At 42.8% G+C, this 25520-nt stretch overlaps 1 protein-coding gene across 4 annotated transcripts in view; it reads right to left on the bottom strand.

The window, feature by feature from the left end:
* MICU1 (mitochondrial calcium uptake 1) overlaps positions 1-25520 on the bottom strand; it is a 110776-nt gene that overhangs the window by 56198 nt on the left and 29058 nt on the right. For all 4 annotated transcript variants that reach the window (XM_064464603.1, XM_064464602.1, XM_064464604.1 and 1 more), the window contains 2 exons: positions 19573-19735; positions 10057-10100 (listed from right to left, as the gene is read on the bottom strand). In XM_064464603.1, coding sequence (XP_064320673.1) covers positions 10057-10100; positions 19573-19735 — 207 coding nt within the window. The remainder of the gene's footprint in view (positions 1-10056; positions 10101-19572; positions 19736-25520) is intronic.

Here is a 25520-nt window from a genome sequence, read left to right as displayed (position 1 = left end):
AATTATGCCTTCCAAAACAACAACAGATAAAATATCGAAGTACATGCAAGATAATGAGTATTTTGCCAGAACCAGAAAGTAATTTTGTAAATTAGTAGGGAATTTTAGGTGAGCCATAACCATCTTTTATTGACAAATGTCATCATACTCAGTTTGTTCCTTTTTAAAAGGGATACTTTAAGGTTACCAATATTGTTTAAGAGAATACAAAACCGTGAATGTTTCAGCAAAGTCACCTTGCTGTAAAGCAATTCTCCTCCAGTCCCAACTGACCACCTTCAGTTATGCAAACCATTCAAAAACCATCTATTAACGTATTTCTTTTACGGGTAGCTGTAGACATACAGGTAAAGTTGTTAAAACGCTGTATGTTCAGTGTTAAATATTATCTTTTCTACAGTTTCCAAAAAATCTGTGTTACAAGTTTGCCTAATATAGGCAATTTCTTTTCTTGTTTCTGAGTTTTCTGGCTTTACAAAGGTGACCCTCCATATTATTGCAATTTTGGGATATGTCTCTTTTTACAAATGAAATCTCTCTAAGAGGAGGAAAAATACCCACATTAGTACTTGTGCACATAACATTAAGCAGTACACAAAGCCACGACGCGCTATTAATCCTGCTCGCACGTGGCCTGATGCCTTGTGCTTAAATCAGCAGGCAGCACCCCTATAAATAAAAAATTATTATGTATCCTTCTGAGGATGGGAAAACAAATCTTTTAATAAAATTTATTGGACAATCCATTTAATTAAGGCATTTTAAACACTCTTTAGCACCTACCAGGCACATTGTTTGGCATCTTAAAAGTATGAGCTTAGCGCTCCGCAAGATTTAAACGTGCAGCAACGCGGCTCGTATCTGCCCGGTCCTGCAGAGCCTGCAGGACAGCGTCGTGCTGGCACGGACTGCTACAGCTCCTTCCCAGGCAGGGCTGTGGAAAATCTGGGGAAACAGACACTGAGACGCTCGCTGACTAATGCCTGTGCAGCAGATGCTCTGTATTAGTCTGTCACACAAGACAGATAAGGCAAAACTCTTTAAGAAATGCCAGTGAAAACTGCAGGCAATGCAGCCTGCTATGGTAACTAAAAATATTAATGCTTTGAACTCTGTCTGCATCAAGATGCTGAACTGGAGGCTCTGAAATACGGGGGATATTTAATTCTTGCTCATTTTATTGAAGATATAAACTTTAAAGAAATAAACCCATGTATTTAGAGATTTCATGAGGACTCATGTTGGCACCTCACCACCTACCATTAAGAAAATGAAATAAAGAAATAAAAAGGCTTTCAGAATCAAATTTTAAAACGGAGGCTTTCAGCCTAGATGTTCAAAAGCCCTTTCGGGGAAAAAAAGAGGCAGGGGAGGTCCCTCCACACTGTGAAACAAGGACAAAAAAAGGACTTGGGGGAGAGTAGAGGAATTCACATTTTTTTAAAGCCAGCTTTAGAATGTGGATGCAAAATAAGTAATTTTAGATGCACGGCCTGGGATTCTTTATATCACTTTTTTATATATCACTAAATAAGAAGAAAGTGTTTAAGGTTGTGATATAAACAGCACAAGGACTTTCTGAAACTCATAAACATCTTTTTGCAGTGGAAAAGTTTACAGTGTCATTCCTAGTGGCTCTAAATTATTTACTATGAAGTCGACATACTAACAGAGGCAAACACAAACAGAGCCCACATGGCAAATGGTGGTGGGTAAGTGTTAGCATAGGAAAATGCTTTAAATTTTCTGCTGGCAGATAAATACTGCAGCTTATGACCTTGCAGGAGTATGTTTTAAAAAAGAGGTTTTTAAAACCTTTGATTTGGGGGTTATTTTATCTGTATATATACACAGGGGGACAAAAATACAGAGGTAGACATGGATGAAGTTGTTCTGCACACTCTTCCCCTCTGAATTTGAACGCGTACAGAGAATCAAAACTTAGGCAGCAATTATTACTACGGGTGGTGTCCTGAGACTGGAAAGAGAAATCTGCATTCCCCTGTAATATTCATCACCTTTAAAACAAACTGCACCTGAAACGCAAGGCCAGTGTATGACCAAGAAAAGTAACGACACAGACTTTCCCGACCCTTCGCAGGCAGCAGACCCACTCATGCAAGGGAGAAACCCCTGCTGGAAAAGCAAATAGGAAATGCCTCAGAAAAGGGACAGTCTACACTTCTGCTTCCCTCCGCTGCACTGTCTCGGTCCTCTGCGGGGTAACGAAACCACAATCTGCAGGACCACAGCAGCATTCGTCACAGGAATTTGGTGGGGGAGGATTGAAATCAGGTCCTTGATGTCCCAAATCATGCTTCTAAAGTGAGTTCACTTTTGACACCTTTGAATTTAAATGGCTGTTTAGGTCTCCAGATGGAAATCGGGATACTGCTTTCCCTCACCTCAGCCTGCATTTCCAAGATGAACTCATTACGTTGATAATGCACACTGCCCCTTTTCTCCGATAAAAATTTCAGTGTGAAAGTACACAAGGAAAATAATAGTTCTGTACAGAAAGCAAGTATTAAACATTGGCTCAGTCAACAAGGTCGGGGCCACATACTCTGTACAAATGACTCGCCAAACAAGAAAGGGGTTTGGGGAAAAACCACACATAATCATGTAATTAGAGATTATCATCACACTCACAAATGGTTTAAGGAACCAAACTAAGAAACAACTAAAAAGCTTGCCATTCCCTTCTGCTCCCTCACTCCTCCTTTCTTCACCTGCTTCTCTCCAGAACTGGGCTCCTTCTGTAGTCAGCAAGGTCAAGCATCTCCTCAAACATTCCCTCCCGTCCTGCTCAGTCCATCCTCCTTCCCTCTCCCCTTCTCCCTACAAACTCCCTGTTACCCAGGGACAGAGTTATCAGAGCTCAGTTTTGTATCCCTTAAGTATTAAGCCTTAATCTAACACCAGCAAAACTATCAAAGATATTAAAGCCAAAAAATGATCCCATAAATCACTTTGATTAAAAGACAGCTTACACCCACTAAGGGCACTTTGTCACAAAGCTGCTTATTTTTTGCTAACTTCCCCTATGGATTTCATTAACATCAGAAAGCTACATGGCAAACAAGGCATTTAGAGTACATTTCCTTCTTTACTTACTAACAGTAAATGAACTTCCCTCTGCTTTCTAGTCCTTTTCCTTGAAACCATCTTATTAACTATATCATCCAAATAACTTCTTCCTAAAATATTCTTTAATATAGATCACCCTACGTAGTTCTGTAAGTTCACAAACTCAAGAAAGTTTGCAAAAATAACTTTCCCCTAACTTACACATATTCAAATACATGATGCTTCCCTGCAGCACTTGGTCAGAGAAACACCTGTCCTTTCTCAGAGTAAAACTAACTTTGTGGCCTCGAGTAGAAAATGCCATTTTTCAACAGAGCCGGCTCTATCGCAGTCTCAACACGCTGCAAAATAACTCAGAAGCCTCAAAAGACACTTAAAATAGGAGAATGGGGAGATAATTATTTGAGTATGTTCCCCTTAATAAAGCCACATATTAACGGTTGCCTGGAGTACTGTACTCGTAACAAGCCAAATTTAAGTATTCTGAAATAAATCCTTCAGGCTGAGGATCAAGGAAAGGATTCAGGATTATTTATTCAAGGAGCAGGGAGAAGGGGTGAGCATACACTGTCCCTTTTACATGAAAAGTGCATAATATGAGGTCTGAAGCACAAACTAATCAAAGCACATGCTGTCTGCTTTGTACCTGCCAGAAATCCTGGTGGAAGGGGAGAGGGTTAGAAAAGGGAAGAAAACGAGGGAATGCTTGGTTACACCAAAAAAAAACCCAAACCATAATTAGAATACAGACACAAGTATCAGAGATATTAGTAGTTGGAAGAAACACCCGCTGGGTACCTAGAAATCAAAATGAAAGAGGACATACAGCAACCACAGCAGTTTAGTAGCATCTGCCAAACGAGCCCTGTGAAAACGAGCAGCAGAATTAGTGGTATGAAAAGATAACAGCGAACAGAGATCTGTCAAAACTGAAACATGCCATGAACATTTGGTAGAGGAGGTAAGGAAGGATGAAGCATATTCTGTACGTGGACGTAGAGCAACCCGGGTGTCCACCAGGATGTTTGTGCATCATTCATTTACCTGTGTTAGAAGCAGCTAAGCTTTTGTTTGATAGAATTCAAAATCGCATTTCAGTGTCCACACAGGTCCCAGTGAACCACACGCAGGAAAAAGCAGTGGGGAACACAAAAGTAACTCAGAACTACTAACCAGAGCAAATGGGAGGACCAAGCTTGGCTGGGAGGAGAAACCTAGCCAGCAAAGAAACCCACACACACAGACACTGGTGTCAGCAAAGGAAGTGAAGAAGAGAAAACATGTCAGCTCATCTCAGATTTGCTGATTATCTGCAATAAACTGCATCTCCGCTTGCTTCCACATGGGTCACAGGCAAGAATTACCTCCCGCTAGTTCGTTAAGACACTTCTGGGGATGGCAGAGGAACTTTTGTATAGATGATCCTGTTTATTACCTATGTAAGAGGATGCCTCCTTGTTATTATGTAAAAAATTACCTGTACTAAGATCAGAAGCTGACGGAATTTAAAGCAGTAAATCTGAAATTAGACACAGATATTCTACATGGATTATGGACCAGGACAACTGAATGCTTCAAGGTATCTCCAAGCAAGCCATAACCTAGACTCAACAGCTCAAACTGCTGATAACTGGAGATCCATTTATTTCACACACTCTTATAACAGACATTGGCAGGACCTCGCACAGCTGGACTCAGAGGACTCCTCATCTGTTTTCATTGAGTCTAAGCTACAGAAAGCACTGAGTATCCTCAGCGAACAGGCTCAGTGAACTGCACATGCACTTCACACTGCTATTTACTGAATTACAATAGCTTGCTTTTGTTTAGGTATCAATTAGAGTTGCATCCTTTTGAATGAAGGCTTCAGAGGCACTTAAAGATCACAGGAGCTCAGAGCTCTGATCTGATGTTTGGCTCCTGAATGACAACAGGACTTTTGAGCTTGTCTCACTGCAAGCTTGGCTCTACGGCAGCTGACGCCACTCTGGTGCAAGTCTCACGCTCCAGCCCTAGCTCACACATGAGGCAAAGGACCCCAGAAATTCAGGCATGTAAATAAAGGCCCCCTTTTCCCCCCTCTTTCATGCATGGCAGCAAGATCTTTCAATCCGCCAGAAAAGCCTGCACTAAGGATGGTCCATCTACCTGCAAGTCCTTTTCATGGGGATCCTTCCTGAGCACATTTTTTCAGGCTCCTGTGCTCATGAGATGTTCTTTAAATCATCTGGCAAGAAATCATCTTCCTGAGCTGGCTCCCAGCAGCTCTTCCTTAAGGGACACACACCTCCAGTTACAGGGCCTTGGCAGGTCAGTGTCATTTAAGCTAATCACTGTACTGGTCCATGATACAAGCCTGCATTACACAGTGGAAGTGAGTTTCAGATGCTTCCTGGCCCCTACCTGATTATTCCCTTCCTACACCTCAAGCTCAATGGAGGACATCAAAGTAACCAACACAAAAGCACACGTAGTTTGGAACAAATTGCCAGGATAAAATAGAAAAGACACCTGTAACCTAAGTTAGCAGCCAGAACATGTGGGTGTGCTTAAGTACAAACTGCCTTTCCTTTTGTGAAGTAGAGAGGACTGGAATTGAATGTCTGCAGACCCTCCTGGCTACAAGCAACCCGACTGCCTCTGCTAAGGGCTGACTTCTTGCTAACCAGAGAGGGACAATACTCTGCAAGGTAAAGGCCCAGAAACCATCTGAAGTACTTTCCTTCATTTTGCTATTGCTCTGCATTACTCTCCAGCATCCCAAAACATCTAGAGATGTAAATATAAATGCTGGCAGGAAATACTTAATTCATAAATTTAATCAGAGGGCACTGAAAGGCTCTATAATTACTTACTGCAGCAACGGTAGCAGGAGGGTAAGCCGTTGCTAGTAGCTCAAAGGCTTTTGTTCATATTAAGCAGCAGCAAGAGATTTTCCCCACAGGAGAACAAAAAGAGCAAGTCAAGTGTATTCTGTATTAAACTAATAAGCCATCTAGGGTTTTTTTCTTTCCTAAATAGGCTAGAGGTCTATTAAAAGCACTATAGCTTACCTTTGGTGTGAACACCCAACCGCACAAAGACAGATCAATGCTGTGCACCCACCACATCCATTTTCTGCCTCTGCTCCCACCTTTACATCAGGCTGCGCTGCTGAAAGCTCAGCTGCAGGACCCCTGGGAGCTCCCCTGCGCTGGCTCACCACGACAGGGACCACAGCAAAGGACCCAGGTGACAGGGCATGATTTTGCTCTGAACAGGGTGGGTATGCAGCTCACACTTCAGAGGAACACCACTAACAGCATTGCTTCTCTTTTTTTTCTTAGAGAGATTAAGCTTGTCAATCATTAATGCATAAGGCAAAATCAAGCAAACAGAGGCCATAACGAAAGAATTTTAAACAAAATTTGCGTTACAACTTAAGTAACATTAACGAAGCTTATCCTTCGTTACATGTGCCAAGATATTTACTTCTACTTAGTGAGAGCTGATTCATCACTATCATCCTGCTAAGCAAGATGCAATCAGTGAGCGATGAAACAGCACAATGCCTCGGTTAGAAAACCAGATGTGCAAAGAACATCTCCGCATCAGTCCCAAAAGCACCCTTTGTTAAGCCCTAACACACATTGCGCAGCAGGGGAACAGCACGTCTTAAATTAAATGGGACTTCCCTCCTCCTAACCAGAGGCATGCTTTTCAAGATGGTAGGACAATAGAAGGCAGAACGTGACATCTTTCTCCTGCAGATGGGTTAAAAAAGCATTTGCTTTCCCACGGCCAAAATGCAAGAGGAGGAGAGACACAGTGGAAATGGAGCACATGAACAGTTGTGGTCTGGACACCTTCACGCCGAGCTACACTTTAGATTGTGCCTGTTCTCACATCAGCCTTTTGATCTGGCTCAGTATGAACACTTTGAAACATCTGCAGAGTGATTAATATTTTTTTTCTACTCTGAAAAAATAGCAATCAATGCCTGTTCTCGTCTGCTTTCCAGAGCTTGCTTCCCCGCGGTTGAAACCACCCCACTTAAGACAAAAATGGAGCCAGGGCCAGTTGCCTCCCTACACACTCAGCCCAGCAGCAGAAGTATGAGTTCATGTTGGCAAACAGATCTGACCAAGGGCTTTTGCTGGATCAATGTCTCCAGGGTTTTTTGGTCTCACAATAAGTGAAGAAAAAGCATTTAGGCTCAAATTACAGGAGTTGTTCCCATTAATAAGGCAGTAACATTTACCTCCCTCTCCATCAATTCTATAAATTATCACTAAGAAGAAGGAGGGGCAGGAAGAGGGGGAGAAAAGGGTATTGTCTTCTCACCGTAACATTCAATCACATGCACAGCAAGATGCTTCAGAAACTTGACACAATTACAAGACAGAGGCACATCACTCCACAAAATCCTTGGCAAGGGCAGTCCCGATTACAGCACGACAGCCAATTAGTTGTTTTGATGGTAGTTTTATGTAAATAAAATGGATTCTGTGAAAGAGCCGCTCATACATCTGCTTACTAATCCTGTAGCATTTAAATCTCAAACATACATGACCAAAACTCACACCGATACTTTAAACATCTCTAGGTAGAGGATACTTTGATAACCCAAGAGGAATACGCAGTTGGAAACTGGCAAGGAGGAAGAGATGCAAAAGGGTTTTATCCCTCGGGTGCTACTATGCCAGTGAAACTCAAATAACTAAGGTCAGCTCCGCAGCACCTCAGCTGGTGCTTGACTGAGTAAAGACAGTGTTGTTTCTTAGACCAAAACCCAAAGCAAGCAATCAAATGAGAACAAGATGCCATCAAACAGATCAATCTACTGTCACCCTCTTTCATTACCAAGGGAGAGCTACGGCCAACTTATTTTCTACTCTCCTCGAATTATCCTCTCACCTGGATATTACCACTACCCTACCAGCCACAGCCAGATTTAGCCAGACCCAAGGTGTCTTAAAGCAGACAGCCAAGCAAACAAGAACACCTATTTCTTCATTTTCAACAGAGCAAACTGCTTCTAGGGTGTTACTAGACTGTGGAAAAAGAAGATCCCAGGAGAAAATAACAATAATAAAGTCCACTGCAGTACCCTAAATCTGCTGCCTCACTTTCAGACTATCCAAACCACAGCACGTAGACATACAAGTGCAGCACCGACAACCTAAGTTACATAAAAAGCAATTTCATGCTGCTCCAGGTCAGAGAAAAAGGTGGTTAGCACGAAAGGCAAAGGCTATCTGTTCTCCACCCCTCGGCCAGCCGAGGCGCTCGCCACACTGAATAACAACACCCTAAGAGCACGGATGATGCTGCACAGTCAGGCACGGTACCTCAACCACCGACTGTGCGTTTTCAACACCCCTGTGTGATGACTGTGTTCATCTCATACAAATGTGTTGCAATTCAAGGCCTTGGTGCTGAGGGGCAGAGGAAGAGAAAGTTGAGCACAGTAAAAGGATTGCCTTTGGCTCTTTTATCCCGTGTGATAGGAACCAACTGCGGAGTGCTCAGGAACAGAGGAACGATTAGCAAAAATAGTGTGGGATTCAGCATTTCTTCCCTACAAACAAATCTTGTTTATGTAAAGCCTAAGGGGTGAGTGTGATAGCTTGACAGGATAAAATGATGAAAGTGAGGGGATGCAAAATAGACTGCCGTAAACCAGAGGGAGAAACATTTGATATTTTGCAAAGAATATATGTACTTTTGGGGGGGTTGTTTTTTGGGTTTGTTTTGGGTTTTTTTATCACGAAAAGTAGATAGTGGGTTTGTGGTGTGGGAGAACAAGCGTTCACAACATGCCTTGTAGTTCTAGGCGTCAAAATTAACTGCCACAATACTAATTTCCAGTTGCCTGTTTTCAAGCAAAACCTCGCTCTGCTGCCTGGGTAACCAAAACACTTGTATGTGGCTGATGACAGGGACCCCAGGTATTTCATCACCTTCTGTCTTTACCTTTCCCTACTAAACCCAAAACAAGACAGGGAAGGGCACGAGTACAGCCCACACTGTGTTTATATAAAGCTTTAAATGCATTTTTTCTTCCAGTGTGAAGGCTTTCTGGAAATGCCTGACGCTATGTGTCAGGTATTCTCGTAATCCTTCTTCACTCAGCAATGAAGCTATCAGATGGTGACTTCCCTTCGGGAAAACCAGAAGCTTTACTTTCAGATGATGCAGGTGAAATGAAAATATTGCTGAAAGCTGGAGTACCACTATGTGCCCATGGTGATATGATGGAAAATTAACTAACCTGCAGTTATCTGCATCAGGAAGTCGATACGAGCTGCTAGTCCTAGGGCCAGAGCTGCCTTTACCATACTCCTCCACACCAGTGGGATTTACGGTGTGGTTAATTGTGTCTGATTTGCATAATAACAGGAAGGATGCTGCACAGCTTCTCTTACACAGGCAGACAAAGCTAGATCAGAGTATGCTCAATATTTTACCAACACGAATCGTGACAGCACAAACATCCAGAACAGTTGTGTACCACTGTAGGAAGGACCTAGGGTTCAAAAGGGGAATGGAGTAAGGGTATTTGATGGGGGAGGAAATACATGCTTGGGATACAGATAAAAACACAAAAGCGTTTCCTTCCTTTAGGAACCTGGAGATGAGTCTGGAAGGCAAAGGTCAGGTAAGTTTTCCCCAGAACAGCATAGCTCATTGAGCTTTCACACTTATAAAGAAGCAGCAAGGAAACGTGATTACAGCCTATAATTTCTTGGCCTACCAGCATATAAGAAGCGGTAGTATTTTGTCTGTAAACATTAAAACACCTTTAAAAATATTTCTCGCTGTCATTACATAAAAAGTACTGCAATGCTACTAAACAACAAAAAGCTCAGAAGAGAATACTTCAGGTATCTCATTTAACTTACACCCACATGCAGGTAATAACTCAAGGACTCTGTGTTTAAAAAGCCATTGAATAATACACACTTAATAGTCTAATGCGCTCACCTTCCCATCATAGCGTTTCACTATAAACTGATCCAGGCCCAGGTCTGAAAGAGGGAAAAAAAAAAGAAAGATACTTTAAAAAATTGCTCTTAGAATGCAAAAGGAAGCATTTCTTGGGTTTTCTGTTCAAGTTGGGATTACAGGGTAAAATGCTCTGAATAACATCATTAGAAAACACAAGGACAGAGAAGGAAAATTTTTTTTGGCTTTGTGCATTTTGTTGACCATTAAAGACAACAACCTCGCAGCATCAGAGGAGAAAACCTCCTTCTAGCAGGGACAGTAGGAGCACAGCTCCCAGCATCTCTCGAGAGCCTGAAACAGCCATCCCAAAGCAGATCTCTCCACTATCACCAGGCAAACATTTCGCCCGTGGTGCCCCATGTTCCAGCATGTTCACAAAACTCTTCTTTCTAGTAACACCTTTTGAATGGCTCACAAATGGAAAACCAAAGAATTAGCTAGGATATCCCCAAATAAATCCAAAACTTGTTCAAATTTTAGTATAAAAATTGCTCGTAAATATGTTTTAAAGGAGATAAGTCGTAGCTGTGTTCATAAAAAGGCAAATGCTTTGGCTTGAAGGGTATTTTGGAGAAAGGCAGGGAGAGGGTTTATTTATACTATCAAATTCGATCTCTCATACCATCACAAAATGTTTATTCTGTCCTGAGAGCAGGGAAAAGAAAATCCCACCATTTGCAGAGTTACGGCACAGAGCTCGATCTCATTCGCAATGCCCGGCAGGCTATACATATGATGAATGCACATATAAGCAAGATGACAAAAATATTCAGGAAGATTAATTATCCAAGTTTTGCAAATCCAAATTCGGGAAGATGCAACCCTGAGAGGAGATTAAGCAGAACTCAAACCAAGCACTTCCAGTAATTCAGGAGAGCACAGTCCATTTTTCAGTTCTCTGAAGAATAAAGACCCTCAGCAGAGCTACGTCCCATGCATTTTCTGCCACTGTTTATGATAATTATCACATCCTCATTTCAATTTAAATTAGAAAAAAAGATGGAAAAAACCAAAATGAACCTCTCCCCGTCTGCTGCGTCACCTGCTTTTGCAGGAGGATAATGAACCCCTTCCCATCTACTGGAAAGGTTCATAATGGTTATGGTACAGAAAATGGAGTTAATCATCACTCTGGGCTAAGCCCCTCGACCTTTTTGAACCAATGCAGCTAAAACTTCTCCGTCACCAGTTTCAAATGTCAGTTGTCAGAGGGCTTTCTGCATTTGTGAGTATTCAAGCCAGAAAGCAGCTTCTCAGTATTTCCTGTGCCTGGCTATTGAGAGAAAATTGCAAATTCATACACATTTGCAGACTTCAACCATCTTCTGAAGAATTTTGTCCTCCTCGAAGTTGTGGGTATAAATGCAGTACTGTAAGTATTGTCACATTTAGAGGCAGGATTCATTTAATAGATGTCCTTATTTTACCAGAGACGTGTTATCTGGTCACAGCTCGCCCCTGACTATCCATCTGGATGCTGACTGCTAATCTGAGCTTAAGTTTATGTCTGTGTGTTGTAAGAAAGTAATTTCTCAAGCACACCTCCTGCTTCTATGCCAGGAAATAGTGCTGTAAGACATATCCCCGACAGCCCGACATAACACACGTACTCAGAGGAAGCTAAAGAAGGACACAGGTTAAAAATAGCAAGTGAAAGTTTGTCCTAATGGCACCCCCCACCCCAACTACGCACTGCTACTGGGAAAGCAAACAGGTTTCAAAGACGACCCAAAGTGAATGGATGCTCATGCCGACAGAGAGCAAACAAAGACGAACTAACAACTGTTTTCTTTTACATAAGTTTACAAAACAGAATATTTATTTCTAAAATCTATAATAATTATACACATGAAACTATGTCCATACAGAAAAGTTATTAAAGACAACCAAATGACACCTAAAAAGGCAGAATACCAGTACCAGGAAAAAGCTAATAATATAAACTTTATGCTCTCCACAGATGTAATATGAAGTGGGGAAAAGGGGAGGTGAAGTGGGGTATGACTGGAGGGGACTAAAAAGCACAAGAGTTAACAGCAATAGATTGCAATAGAGGTTGAGTCAATGATAGAAAAACACACTGGTGAAGTCAGGACTTTTGAATACAGGGTAGTTTGCCTCCGGACTGGGGTTTGGTCCAGCCCCATTCACCTAAGCAGAGAGATGGTTGTTTCCATGTGTTTCCTCAATTACTATGGCGTGTAACAAAAAGTCACCAGAAAACCAAACACCTGGGTCACCTGAGATCATTCCTGTGTGGGACAGAGCCATGGACTTTGACATACACATAGGTTTTCTGTAACTGCAGCCAAACCCTCATGCCAGGTGTAGAAGCTGCCAGGTCTATCCTCGAGCTTAAGAGCTCCGAGCATTTCATTATTCCCTGAAGAAACTGCTTACAGGTCCGTAGCTGTTACAGAAATGTAGTTATCATTACCTATATCACATCAGCCTCCTTCAACACAACCACATCTGATGAGAAGCAAATCTATAACCTTGGTTTATGCATGTCTCAGAGATCGAGGAGAGACATTTATATGAAAATGCAGCACAAAAACCTGTCACTTCAGCTGCTGCCTTTTTTCATGTCACTGTATCAGCACGCGCTGGAAGACAGTGTTATGTATTACGAGCACAAGCATATTGGTTCACATCAGTGTTTTATGCTCACCCTTTCTCCCAGCCATGCACAGTGATATCCACTCTCTGCGGCATTAAATAAGCTGCACGTTTAAGTGCCTCTACAAAATCCCCCTTACCATAGCTCCCGACAGAATAAGCCAATTCAAAACCTCAAAAAGGGCATTTATATGCTCAGGGAATACAGTTTTACTTGATACATTTTCCTTTTTTCCAATACAATTTATTTCCTTTTTATGGACTTAGCTACATGTTTTTCCACAAGTCTTTAATCCTAAAAGTTGACAAAAGGAAACCAAGAAAAAAGAGGGACTGTTGCCTGATGCCCGTCTCGTTCTTTCTTTACATAAAAAAAAAACCCAAAAGGCTTCTCCTCCAAGATGTTACAATAGGAATTCAGCGTTTGCGTAGGCTGGAGATTTAATGGAAACAGTGCACGAATGAGGACAATCACATCTGAATGAGGAAAGGAAAGACTGTTAGTTATTACATCTCTGTTATTCAAAAGGCAGCATGCTAAGTTAAAGCTACCACAGACTGCCTGTAAGTGATACACTCATAAAACAAATATTCCCTGGCTGAGCTATTGCTGACGAGCTGCAGGAACACAAGTTAATTGGGCACGTTTCACAATAAAAAAGAGCTTTTCCACCTTTCATTGAAAAGCAGGGGCTGAAATATCATTCTCCCAGAAGTGGATTAAAAGATTTCCTTCAAGAGAGATGGCAATGAAATCCAGAAATTGTTTCAGGAGGGTACCTGGCTGCTTCACAAAGCCCCCCCAGAACCAAAGGCAGCGCGACGTGTACCACAGCTACTCCAGAGTGCATAGTGACCACCCAGAGCAGCTGGGCTTCGGTGCTTGCTTCTGCTTGAACAAACCCTGAGCTTGCATCATGATCTGCCCCCGATTATGCCTTTTATTTGCACAAAGCACTGCACGACACCTCACCTTTCACTACTCCTCTGCATTTTAAGCCCCATTTGCTCACCCAGCCAAGGGTCCTCCACCAGCTGCTCACCTTCAGCAGCACCAACAGTGACCTGCAACCATTTCCAACTTTGCTCGCCGTCGCCAGCTTTCTTGTAATCTCTAAGTACCACTATGTACTATTCCTACAAATTCTGATACCACCTAAAAGTACCGCCAGGGGACCAAAAGAAACAGCAACATTGCTGTGGAGTAGCTAAGCAAGAGGATCACTGCAGGTATTATTTCAGATTAGACTAACACCACTTACTCACCAATACTAAGAATAAAGGCCCCCACTCATTCATGTGATGGTACTTTCACAGCACTCTGAAAATAAAAGTGTTTCAAAATAAATCAAAATGACTTACACTCACTGCCTGCCACAATGGGGAAAAGAGGGTGTTCAACAGGAGAACCATATTGTCTGTATTTACTTTTTTCTTTCTGGGCTGGGGAGGATGTTTTAATGGAGAAGGAATTATTTATGTAAAGAAAAAACCCACAGAATAACCTGCTGTTAGTCTTGTTCAGCTATAATCAAATCTGAAATCAAATGCTTATTGTATTTCTATTGATTAACAAAAACATACGTGCCACGGATTCACTCAAAGCTAGCTAATTACCATGCTTAATAAATATCTAAGCAATTACTAAACTCTTCATGTTATCTGTTAAAAAAAAAAAGCCATGGGCAGCAGATTATAGATTGCAGTTTTAAAAAATATTTAACAAATGAGCTTCCAGAAGAACAATTATATTATGCCAAGAACACAGTTGGGATGAATTAGAAAAAATAATTATTTCCTCTGGGACGCCAACAGTTTCCCAGTGATAGAAAGGTCTTTTCAACTCCTTCCAGTCTTTATATTCTTGTCAGATTTTTCACATTATTTGGGTAACATTTATTCATCGTATGCTTTTCCCTTCCTGTTGCTTGATATATAACATGGACTCTTTTTCTTGCCAGTAGATGAGCAGAAGGGCTAATTACTAAGGCAGAAGAAGAGCCTGCTAAGCACGCATGCAACATGGTCCAGCATTTTCTCCTCCCATAATGTAGCAAGTTTTCCCCTCCAGAGCTGTAACCCAGCTTCTGATTTTTGTATGAGTATTTTCCCTTGAATTCAAGATGTAATCTGCAAGCAAACAGTGAGCTGCCTGAGATTTCCCAGGGGGCACCACTTTCAGGTTGGCGTTGAATTCCAGAATTATTTTGTCCAAGGAACTACTTTGCTCTCATCTATCTCCCGCTCCTCCAACAGGCAAGTCAGTCTCTACGAGATGTGCAGATCAGCCATACCAACCCATCGTCTATACCGGAAACCCTAATTATTTGTTTCTTCTGAAGACTATCACATAAGCATGCATGTAAATGCATCTGTCGCTTGCTCATCCTTGGCTAGGGGTTCCTGGGGTCTCATATCAGCCATGACAGGCTTAAAGATGATCCTGGCTTAGGAATGACATTTTCACAGAAAAAAAAAAACCCACTTCTATTCACCCTCCTGGTTCTGGAAGATAACCACCGAGTTACCTCCCCTTCTTAGACACACCCTCTCCCTGAAGGCTTCTCCAGCACATGTATTTGGAGGAGAACACAGAAATAAGTCTCCATCAAAAACCAGAAGGCAAGTTCAGCATCTCTAGTTTCCTTCTGGGTATTAAATATGCCAGTTGAACACTTTGTGCAAGTGTAGGGGTCTGTACAAGCCTAGGGAGTTCTCCCCCTCCCCACCAGACCAGGCAAGTGCTTGTCACAGCTCATGACTGTTGGTCCTACAGAAGATCAGATCCATATTTTACAAACTTAACTCAAAATAACAAATGATCACTGAAACATGGCAACACTCCCAAACCCAGCTGGTGCTCAGCTGCTCATGAAGTCCAGACTTAAAATCCTGACATTTAAAAGCCGAGAATCAAGCTGTATCGTCTGATCAAGTCACCAGACACCGGCTCCATCTTTCACAGCTCCTCTCCTCCGACACGGCCCTGCACACAGAGCCTGCAGGTGCACAGCTGCTGCTTTTGGCTGAGCATGGTGGATCTTGAAAGGGGTCTTTCATCCAACAGGAGTTTTGGTTAACCAGGAAGGTTAAAACTGGAATTGAAGAGCAAGACTGCTTTGGGTATAATCTGTCTCCATTACAGCCTGCTGCAATGACATACAAAGCCTTTTCCTTTTTTTACTTCTTTTAATCCTTACTACAAAGGCCCCAAAACCCCTGGGTACTGGCTTAGTATGCCACAGCTCCTGTTTAGTCCAGGATGCCCCAAAGTACTCGCTTCCCCCAAGAAAACAATCTATGCAGAGAAGAAACAAGAACTGGGGGAAATGGAGGGAGCTCAGAGGCTAGCAAAGGGACGGCTTGGCAGGCCACCACCAAGCAGGTCCAAGCACTTGGAAACATTCATGCAGGCCAACAGCTACATGAGACTACAGAGAATGTGGCAGCAACAACCTGCAGGTATCAGGCACGGTTATGGCTCCTATGAAGCGTCATGGCTTCATGCATCTTTTTCAGCAAAAGCCCACGCTGTCTTTGAAGAGCTGCAACATCTAAAATGCATTTTTTTGCAAACCCTTACCCTTCCCACTGGAGACTGAGAGGCGGTATTTTCAGCTGGTTTGGGGCTGGGATACCAAACAAGCACCAAGTACAAAGCAACCATCCGTGCTCATCCAGCCTTGGAAATGAGCTACCTCTTGGGTACCAGAGGAGGTGGGAGGGAAAAACAACACAGGACTGCAGGGAGCAGATATCACTGCCCACGCTTCTGTTGGCAGTTCGACTTTCCAGAGAGCATGTAAAGAATTTTTTTTTTTTTTTTTTTAAAGATTAGTGCCATTCTTTGGCTTATTCTGACAGACGCTTCCAAGCTCAGCAAGAGTGTGTCACACCTTAAGCACAGCTTGCCTGCTTGGGAAGGCTACAGCAGAAAGTTTTACTGAACTATTAAGAGACTACAGGAGCTAATGAATTGGCATTCATTTTCCCCAAAACGCGATCCAGAATTCAGTTGATGCTTTGTTGACAATAACTCAAACTTTCCCCTGTGTAATCCATAAAAATGAATCAGGCGTACGATACCTCACAGCAGATCAGGAGTTTAAAAACAAATACAAGAGGGATTTAGATACCTCATTACTACATATCACTTATATTCCGTGTATTTTCTCTCCATAAAATAGCAGACACATTAAAAGAAGATACTCACTGAAATAACAATCTTGAGCATTCAGAGCATCCCCTGCCCTGCTCGCATCTTGGACTGCTTATGTAGGACTACATTAATTCACAAGACCAGAAGGCAATCGCTTCACCACACAAACCTATCAAAAAATACCACTCATGGGAAACCTTAGGGTCAGTGGGACTGTAGAAAGCAACCCATAATTCAGTTCAAGCAGTAACCTACCTAGCTAGTATGATTACAGTGGGCTACATCACTAGCCAAAGGGGACTTCCAAGGAGCACTCGGGGCTACATCATCGCAACCCGAAGGAAGAACTCCCTGAGATGCAGGCAGGATGCTCCAGCCCTGTTGGAGGGCACACCCGAGTCGTGACTAAGGGACAAAGCAGCCCTGGCATTTCCCTACTTATCTATAATCTAGATTATCCTATGAGTCAGAAGCACCGAACAGATGTAAAGTACAGAAATAAACCTGCCAGCAGGTAGCAGTCTTTGTCTTTAACTTCTGGTTTTAAAGTCACACCTATCTTTCTTTAAATTTATTTTTTACTACCAGCTCTTAAAACATTGGGGAACAAGGTTATGGCTGGTTTGACTTCACTGTAGTACTGAGTGTTTTACTCTTCTACTGTTTATTATGTATAAAAAACCATTTATGGTGATTGTCATGCTGTACAGCACTCAAAAGGAACAACCATCCTAGCAGCAGCTTTGTCTACAAGCAAGTCCATGAGGGTAACAGTCCTCAAGACAGATTTTCAAATCAACAAGATGTAGGACACCCACACTCCTGCTTTGCCTGCAGATGGACAGCCAAAGCTCAATTTCCACTTCATTCTACTTTCCAAGAGCACCTGTAGGTATCACTAAGGCAGTTCTCTTCCCTTACAGGCTGCTTTGTGTCACTAACTGGTAATTCCAGGCACTTAAAGGCATGACAGGCTTCAAGGGGCCACTTAAGCCACTCACCTAGCCAGGACAATAATAGTTACAGTGGAAAGTTACTGGCTAAGACTGACAAATTATTTCCCATTAGTCACCTCCGCTTGTCTCCAAAGTAGGTATTTTCTGAGTACTCTTCCACCTATTTTCTGGGCACACTTTAAAATGCACCAAGCACCTATATTGCGTGGAAGAAGTAAAAGAGAATCAAATGTGTTGAAATTAAACATAGTATGGTTTCTATTTTTAAGCTGGCCAAAAAAAAAAAATTACTTGAATGGGAAGACTCGCGCTCAACCAGGTGCTACTGCTCTCCAAATTACCAATTCAAGGAGCTTTAGATAGATAAGAAGGTAACACACAATTTCCGATAATGAACATTATCTTCTGTTTATTGATCGAACTACTTCTCCACTGAGGATCGAACCATATAATTCACTGAAAACTACAGCCATTTTCAGGACTTGATGAAAACCTAAATATCAATTCACCAACGTGCTTTTAACACTAACACCAGGATTATTTTTCCTTCCCTTCTGTACACAGTTCATATTGTTGTTTTCTAAGCACAAGTGTACATGGTATTTATTTAGCAGCTGTCACATAATGCATCAAAACAGTTTCAAAGTTTGTACATAAACCCCACTCTCAAAAAGTTAACATTTGGTGGCTCAGGTTCTTTATTAATCCCCACAGACAAAAGCCTCTTTAATTCTTTGAGATACACTGTGGGAGACCAAGAAACCTGATTACCCGCATCTCACCCAAAACACAAATCTCCTCCAAAACAGAAGGCAGTTAAATTCCTCCTGCCACCCCACAAAAACCAACCTCCTACCAAATGCTCAGGACACAGATTTCCAGACAAGAAAAATCAGTGTCTGCTCTCCCACCTGTTGCCTGCCAAACCCCATCAGTACCAGAGCTGACTTGCTTCCCTGCAGTCCGCAGGAATTTGAAGCTGGCAGAGGCGAGTCCCACCCCGACCAGCAGCATTACAGCTCAGCCAGGCACACAAGGCTGCCTGAACCCCTGCATTGCTGAGGTTTTCCTTGTCAATGCATCCTCCTTTTGAAGGTTTACGAACCGCTCTTAAAAGTGTTTCAGCTGAAGGTAATCTTTCACTAATAAATACACAAGAAAGTCATCTCATCTGCTCATCAACGGTACACACCGACGAGATCTACTATGCTGCAATAGCACTTCAGGCAACATGGCAGGGATTAGGTTACTTTTGGGTTTGGAGCATGGAGATGGAATAGACAGCTTCAGGAGGTGTGTTCTAGCCCTAGCAATCCCATGTTCAAAGCTCCCAAGAAGGATACCGCAACCAACACTTCCGAAGCTGGCTGATCACCGTTATTCGGCACCAGCATGCTGCTGCCACTCAGCCGGGTTCAAGCTGGCACAGACACGCCGCAGGCTCTGCTGGAGAGACGAGCGTGGCTCCCGCACGGCTGCGCTGGCAGCTTTCTGCCCCGTTCCCGCATTCCTTGGATCTCTGTTACCCTTCTGCACATCGCCATGTGGGGTGAGAACGCCACTTTTTTTTGCCTGTGGCAGCACCCTAATCAGACAGCAACCCCCCTTTTGTGCCACACCTCTCAACAATACGAGACAGACAACACCCGACAACATAACTGGTTGATGGAAAATGTAAAGATCAGGCAAGCAGAGACTGTAGAGTTTATTCCCCTTCGCTGTATTAGTTTCTCCAAATACTACACACACATTACTTACTTTCTGGTTGTTTTTCATTAGGCGTTATCGATCTCACAAAATCCTGCGGTGTCATAAAAACCTCCGATTCACCGTGCTCGTTTATGACTTTCAAAGTGGCAAAGTATCTGAAGATTTTGTCCGGTGTGGAGTAGGCTCTGATCCTGTTCTCATATTCCATCACCTGGAAATGAAATTTAAGCAGCATTAGGTGTGCACAGTTCCTCCCCCAACACCGACACTAGCACCTTCATCCTCTGAAGGTTTTGTCCCATTACAACCAAGTTGTGTGCAGCAACACAACACTTGAATGAAATAAGGCTGAAAGGGTCAAAATTCTTCCTATCCCCAGCCTTTTGACTACCAGGAAAATATGAAGTATCGACTCCTGATGTCCCAGAATTAAAAACAAACACTAAGTCTTTATTATCAATAAGTTTTGACTCTTCATGACAGCAAAGAAAAAAACAAATTAACAAAATCCCTGAAGGCACTTTTAAACACAGACATAAAGAAGCACTAGTATCGCATCTGTGAATCTAAAGCAGCTCAACATTTTAACCACAGTGCTGAAGGGTCTGATTTACGATTAATAAATGAAGTAAAAGAAAAGTCTTGGACAGCTGGGACTGTCCAATGACTTTCAAGCTGAGTCCTGGAAAAAATTACTTGGAGCTGCAGCTGGTTGCTCAGTCACCCGACCTCATTTTTTCCTCTTTTCTATCACATAGGCAAAATTCTGCAGAAACATTCTATACTCAGTCCTCTTCTCCCCACCAATCTGCCACTTGTTACCTCTGCCAGAAGCAGTTGTTTTGTACCTCTAACTTTTTTCCCCAACACTCGGATAGAATTAATCAAAGAGAACGGAAAGCTTTTATAAACAAAAATCACAACATAAGGCCACAAGGGAGGAAAAAGGCACCTACGCCTCATTATGTATTAGAGCATAAAACTCTCCTTCTTAGTTCAGCTTTTTACTCCTGCATTACACACCATGTTTAATAGTCCATAATGTACTTGAAACCTTCAGAACTTCTGGCCAAGAGCCACAGGAAACAAAAAAGCCCAAACAGCCAGCCATCTGCTGGAAGAGAACAGGCAAGATCAAGGGTACTGCCAAGGCATCTGTAGATCATTTATGGCTTCAGTCCTGTTTCAGCCTTGTTCTTTAACTCAAACAACTTCTCCACCCTGATGTTTATCAGAAAGAAAACACCTTCTCTAATTTTTCATATTTCTAGGATAAAACAAGCCAAAGGCTTTTAATCTTCCAACCCAGGCTTGGGTAAAGTAGCTGGGGAAAGCAGAGCCTCTCTCCTCTAAGCTTGTTCCAGCTCAGCTCTCTGGCAAATGTGACCTGGGGACAAGCAACACACAGCAGAAGGTCCCACTGATACAGCCTTGACATTATCTAAAGCATTCTCCCTATTCTTCTTCACATCACCTTAACTTTTTTTGTAATCAAGCCCATCAGCAACACAGAAATGTCCTTGCACCAACCAGCTCCATCTTTCCTGTAACCACCTCCATAGAAGAGAACTTTTGCAACTACTCCCTGTTGTAAGCAGCCTTTGCACCTAGAATCAAACTTCACCTGTTTTTATTGCTTCAGTCCAAAAGGTCCTCCTAAGATAGGGGCACTGGATCAAAAGCAATTGTTTTATTGCAAAGTTACAAGTCGCCGTCTATCAGCCAAACTGCAGTAAATGATAACATGCGCTTGTCCAGCTCTTCCCAGCTGCAAAGCTGCATGTGTCTGCATCTATAGCTCCCACCCGGCAGGCGGTAACTTGTTATGCCAAAGTGATCTTCTGACTCGCAATGGCAGGTCCGTATCTCACTCCTTGCGGTAGCATGACCTGGTCTCATTATGAGTAACACCCCACTCAACTTGATCAGCCAAAAAACATAGTTAAGCACTTCTACCTTCAAGCAAAACAACTAAAACCAGCTACAGTGTCAAGCCCAGAACTGGAGCCAAGAGCAGACACCGCAGACCACAACCAACAGCTCCCTCCGTCCATGACACCCTTTCAACACAGCTTGCTTCCTCACTAAAACACTTGTCTGCCCAAGACTTCATATTACCCCTGATTTTCCAAGCTGGTGGAATAATTTCTTGCAAGGCACCACCAAATGCTTTCCTTCAACCCAGCTAGGTAAGTTGCACCTCTTTTATTCAACAACTCCGCTGCTGCACCAGAGACCTAAGTCTTGACATATCTGACAGCACAACCACACTGCATCCCATTTGACTTCACATCTGCAATGGACCTTCCTTATCTGTTTTAAGTTCTTACTAAGATGCTACTGACGGGCCTGTTGCATTTTTTCCTCATTTCTGGAGCATGGGCATTGCTGCTGTTCCTTGCCTGATATCTTTACTGAGAGTCCTCCAGCAACCTCACTGCCAACTTTTTCTTATCCCAAACTCAGGGTGATCCTCAAGGGCCCCACTTTATTGATGTTAAGCAGCCTACATTTTTCTTCACCTTTGAGCACAGCACTTTTCCAACAGCCCATTCAGATCCATGCTTGACCACAATCATCACTCACAACAGAAGCAAACCATCTGTGTACTATGTGGCCCTTTCCTAGATCATTTGCCATCCTGTCTTCTATCCATGCACACAGCAAAATTAAAAGCTTCCTCAGATGACTGCCAGACACTCATGAGCACACAATTTTGAATATGCTGCTGTAGAGCAGGGAGGGTCAGTCTCTGTTGCTCAAAAGCTATGTACGGCTCCCAAAGCGATATGGTGTGGCTCACAAAAGCCTAATAACGACACAGGCTAAAAAGAGGTCTTGTGGCTCCGCGTGCAGCACAACCACCCTGCACTGACCTGCAAACCCAGAGGTTTGCCCCCATGCAGTCCATGGTTTCATGAGAAATACAGAAGTGGCTTCGTGCTTCCCGTACTCCACTAAAAGCAGCGGAACACCCTTGCAAAGATAGGGCCTAAAGGTGCAGCAGGTGGAGAGCTGACAAGTCTTTTTGCATTAGGTCTCCGAGCAGCAAAATGGGAAGTTAAGGATTTTTAATGGCCATCTTCTGACACGGTTTGCCGTGCCTGGATGAAGAGAGCTAAGCTGACCTACGATCTCCATGAAAGCTCAAAGCAGCACCTCTAAGCCCACTGCAGTATAAGGCGTGGGTGTTAGCTGTTAAGCTATTTGAGTTTCAGATCCATAAGAGAACATTAATATATACTCAAGGTTTCATGGAAAACTACTGATAGCTTTAATTACTTGCAACCTCTTGAGTTCCCGCAATCAGCCATGACATACAAAAACTGCATAATTTTCAGGACAAATACATTCCTGAAAAATCATGAGGAACATCAGTCTTGAATAACGCTCAATCTAGACCAAAAAAATAGAACCTAAACTCTTGTTTTGTATCTCACAGGCTGTTTTCATCACAAGCAAAATTACACTTCTCCCTCAAACTTCCCTATGAGAAGTCAGCAGCAACACTTCTTCCCTTTTGCCCGCAGCTGAACTCACAATTACCTCATTTTTGCTAACATGATTTTATCGGCTGGCAAAACTTCACAAATATGTTAACAAACCATACCTCTAAACTTGAAGACTGGCTTGAACATGGAAGCCAGATCAAGAAGGTACCTTTCAAACAGGAACAACTCACTTATTCAAGACTGGGTGCTAAACACGAAGTGTTTATCTGGGTGCCCTGATCTCTCTATACAAACGCAGAGACAAAGATCACACGTGTATGTATTTGGGTGCACACATCGCCATCTGTGAGGGTTTGGTTCTGAGCAATATAGACATAAAATCACCCCAGACAAGTCTCTCCTCCCATGACCTCTCACCTACGAAATACTCCAAAATCCCTTCCTGGCACAGCATGCACCCAGGCAGCTCCTTCCCCCAGTACGCACCAGTCCTTGATGTAGCGGACACCAGCCAAAAACTCTCAGCCTGCCCCCAGAACTGCAGCCTCATGTAATCACAGCCTCCAGAAGGATACTATGTGACCAAAAGGGAAGAGCCCCTTTTTGGCACTTGTTAACAGAGCAGGTACTGGAGGAGAAAAATGATCAAGAAATCTCTATTGCTCTACAAAAGCAAAGCTGCTGTTGAGACAATGTCCTATGCTAAGCCTCAGCTTAAAAGGAAAAAAAATTAAATCCTGTGCAGACATGAAAATAAGGCACTAAATTAACATCTCTGTTCACTTCCAGAGCATCACCAGAACCTCCCTGGCAACACAGCAGAACAGGAACTCTGGCAGTCCGGCTCCACTGCACACATCTTAGCAGGGTAAATTAGTTAGGATTAATTTTCTTTGGGTTTCCTACTGTAACGCACACTAAAATGAAGTCTTAGCACAACACTCCTAAGGCAGCATACCTGCAGGACCCAGCAAACACTGCAAGTGGATCTTGATAAAGCAGTCCTAATGCTGTATGCAAACTCTTTTAGCAAGTTCATTAATGTCAGCCCACCCACGTCATGTATTACCGCTCATTAGCCTTCAAACCATAAAAGCACTCAATCTTTTCCTTTCCTCCTTTATGCAGTCAGGACCTATACATTGCATAGGCTGCAAGACAACACGTGCCCTGGAACCAGCAGCACACGATCCCAGCCCTGGCAGATGCCAAGCGATTTATATTTCAACTTCCTCTCCACTGAATCACTACCCAAAATAGCAATGTCACATCTAGTTCATTATTTCACCACTAATCATCAACTTCACTAAAAGCAACATTGGGATAACAAACAGGTGTTAACCACTTTCAATTAAGCTTAAATTTTTCCTCAAGGAAAACCCCACACTATTTTCACTTAATTACTGCAAGAGTTGGAAAGGGTTTTTACTGTGGGTTGTTTTGCCTTCCCCCCCCCCTTTTTTTCTTTTTCTTTTTTTTTTTTTTTTAATATAGAAGAGGCAGGAATTCCCTAGGTGCTACACAACTGATTAGGAAAGGAAGCAGCACATCCGGGGAGCAACCCCGATTTTGAGTCTGGAGCTGGGGCACACCTTCCTCTGTCATCTGAGCTGGAAACATTCAAACGTACCTCCTGAGATGACTCACTAGGGCAACTGCTGATCAAACACCAAGCCCACAACAGAGCTGCTCAAATATTAACACAGCTCACCTAGGAGACTACCAGTTACATCCTGCATTAAACAAAGCAAAAGCAACACCGGCATTCAGGTCACAGAAGGTACATTCCCTCCTAAGGCTGGAGAGAAAAGGGCTTATCTTGACAAAAAGATTGTGAGGTCTGGTTTAAACAGTTCTCTCCCTGCTGAAATTGCTGCTCTTGAGTCAAACACTAAAGAACGAAGGATGGCTGTGGACTGAGAAAGGATCCAGGCTGCACATCATTCCCACCAGATCTTGGGCACCCTCCATGCCTGGCTTGCATCTTATTTGGAAAGCGTGGGCACATTCCTCCCTGCCTAGCATGGGAAGGAAAGAGCCGGTCAACATAAGCACGTCTCCTAACAACTGGAATAAAAGTCCTCACTTGCGAACAAACATGCTCTGGCTTCCCTAGCCAGAAGCACCCAACCATGTAAGACAAAAATCAATCATTACATACACTGTATCAACAAATGTTCTTTTTTAAAAATAAGAGCATGGTTGAAGGTGGATCGTTTCTTTGCACTTTGCAACCTGCCTCCATCTGCTGACTCTGGGAAAAACAACCCACTTTTCTTGAGTGGTACTGGCAAGAGTCGAAGTTTTGCTGAAGCTGTCAAGAGTACCCGACACCCAGTTGCCAAGAAAATTAGCTGAAGCTGAGAACCCATATTCCCGGACAACTCTGAGTATCTCAGTGTAGTATCTTACAGCATAAATTCACTAAGCTGCCACCAGCATGTCACAACAGGGAGAGTCTGGAGCCCCAAATACCACAAGGCACTTGAAATTTCAAGTTGTGTAATCTACTTTAACAAAGAACAAAGTATGATTCAGCAACTT

The sequence above is a fragment of the Phalacrocorax carbo genome, chromosome 13 (genome assembly GCF_963921805.1).
Source record: "Phalacrocorax carbo chromosome 13, bPhaCar2.1, whole genome shotgun sequence".
In the NCBI taxonomy this organism is placed as follows: Eukaryota; Metazoa; Chordata; class Aves; order Suliformes; family Phalacrocoracidae; genus Phalacrocorax; species Phalacrocorax carbo.
Note: the sequence above shows the minus strand (reverse complement) of the source record. Positions and strands in the feature narration are given on the sequence as shown.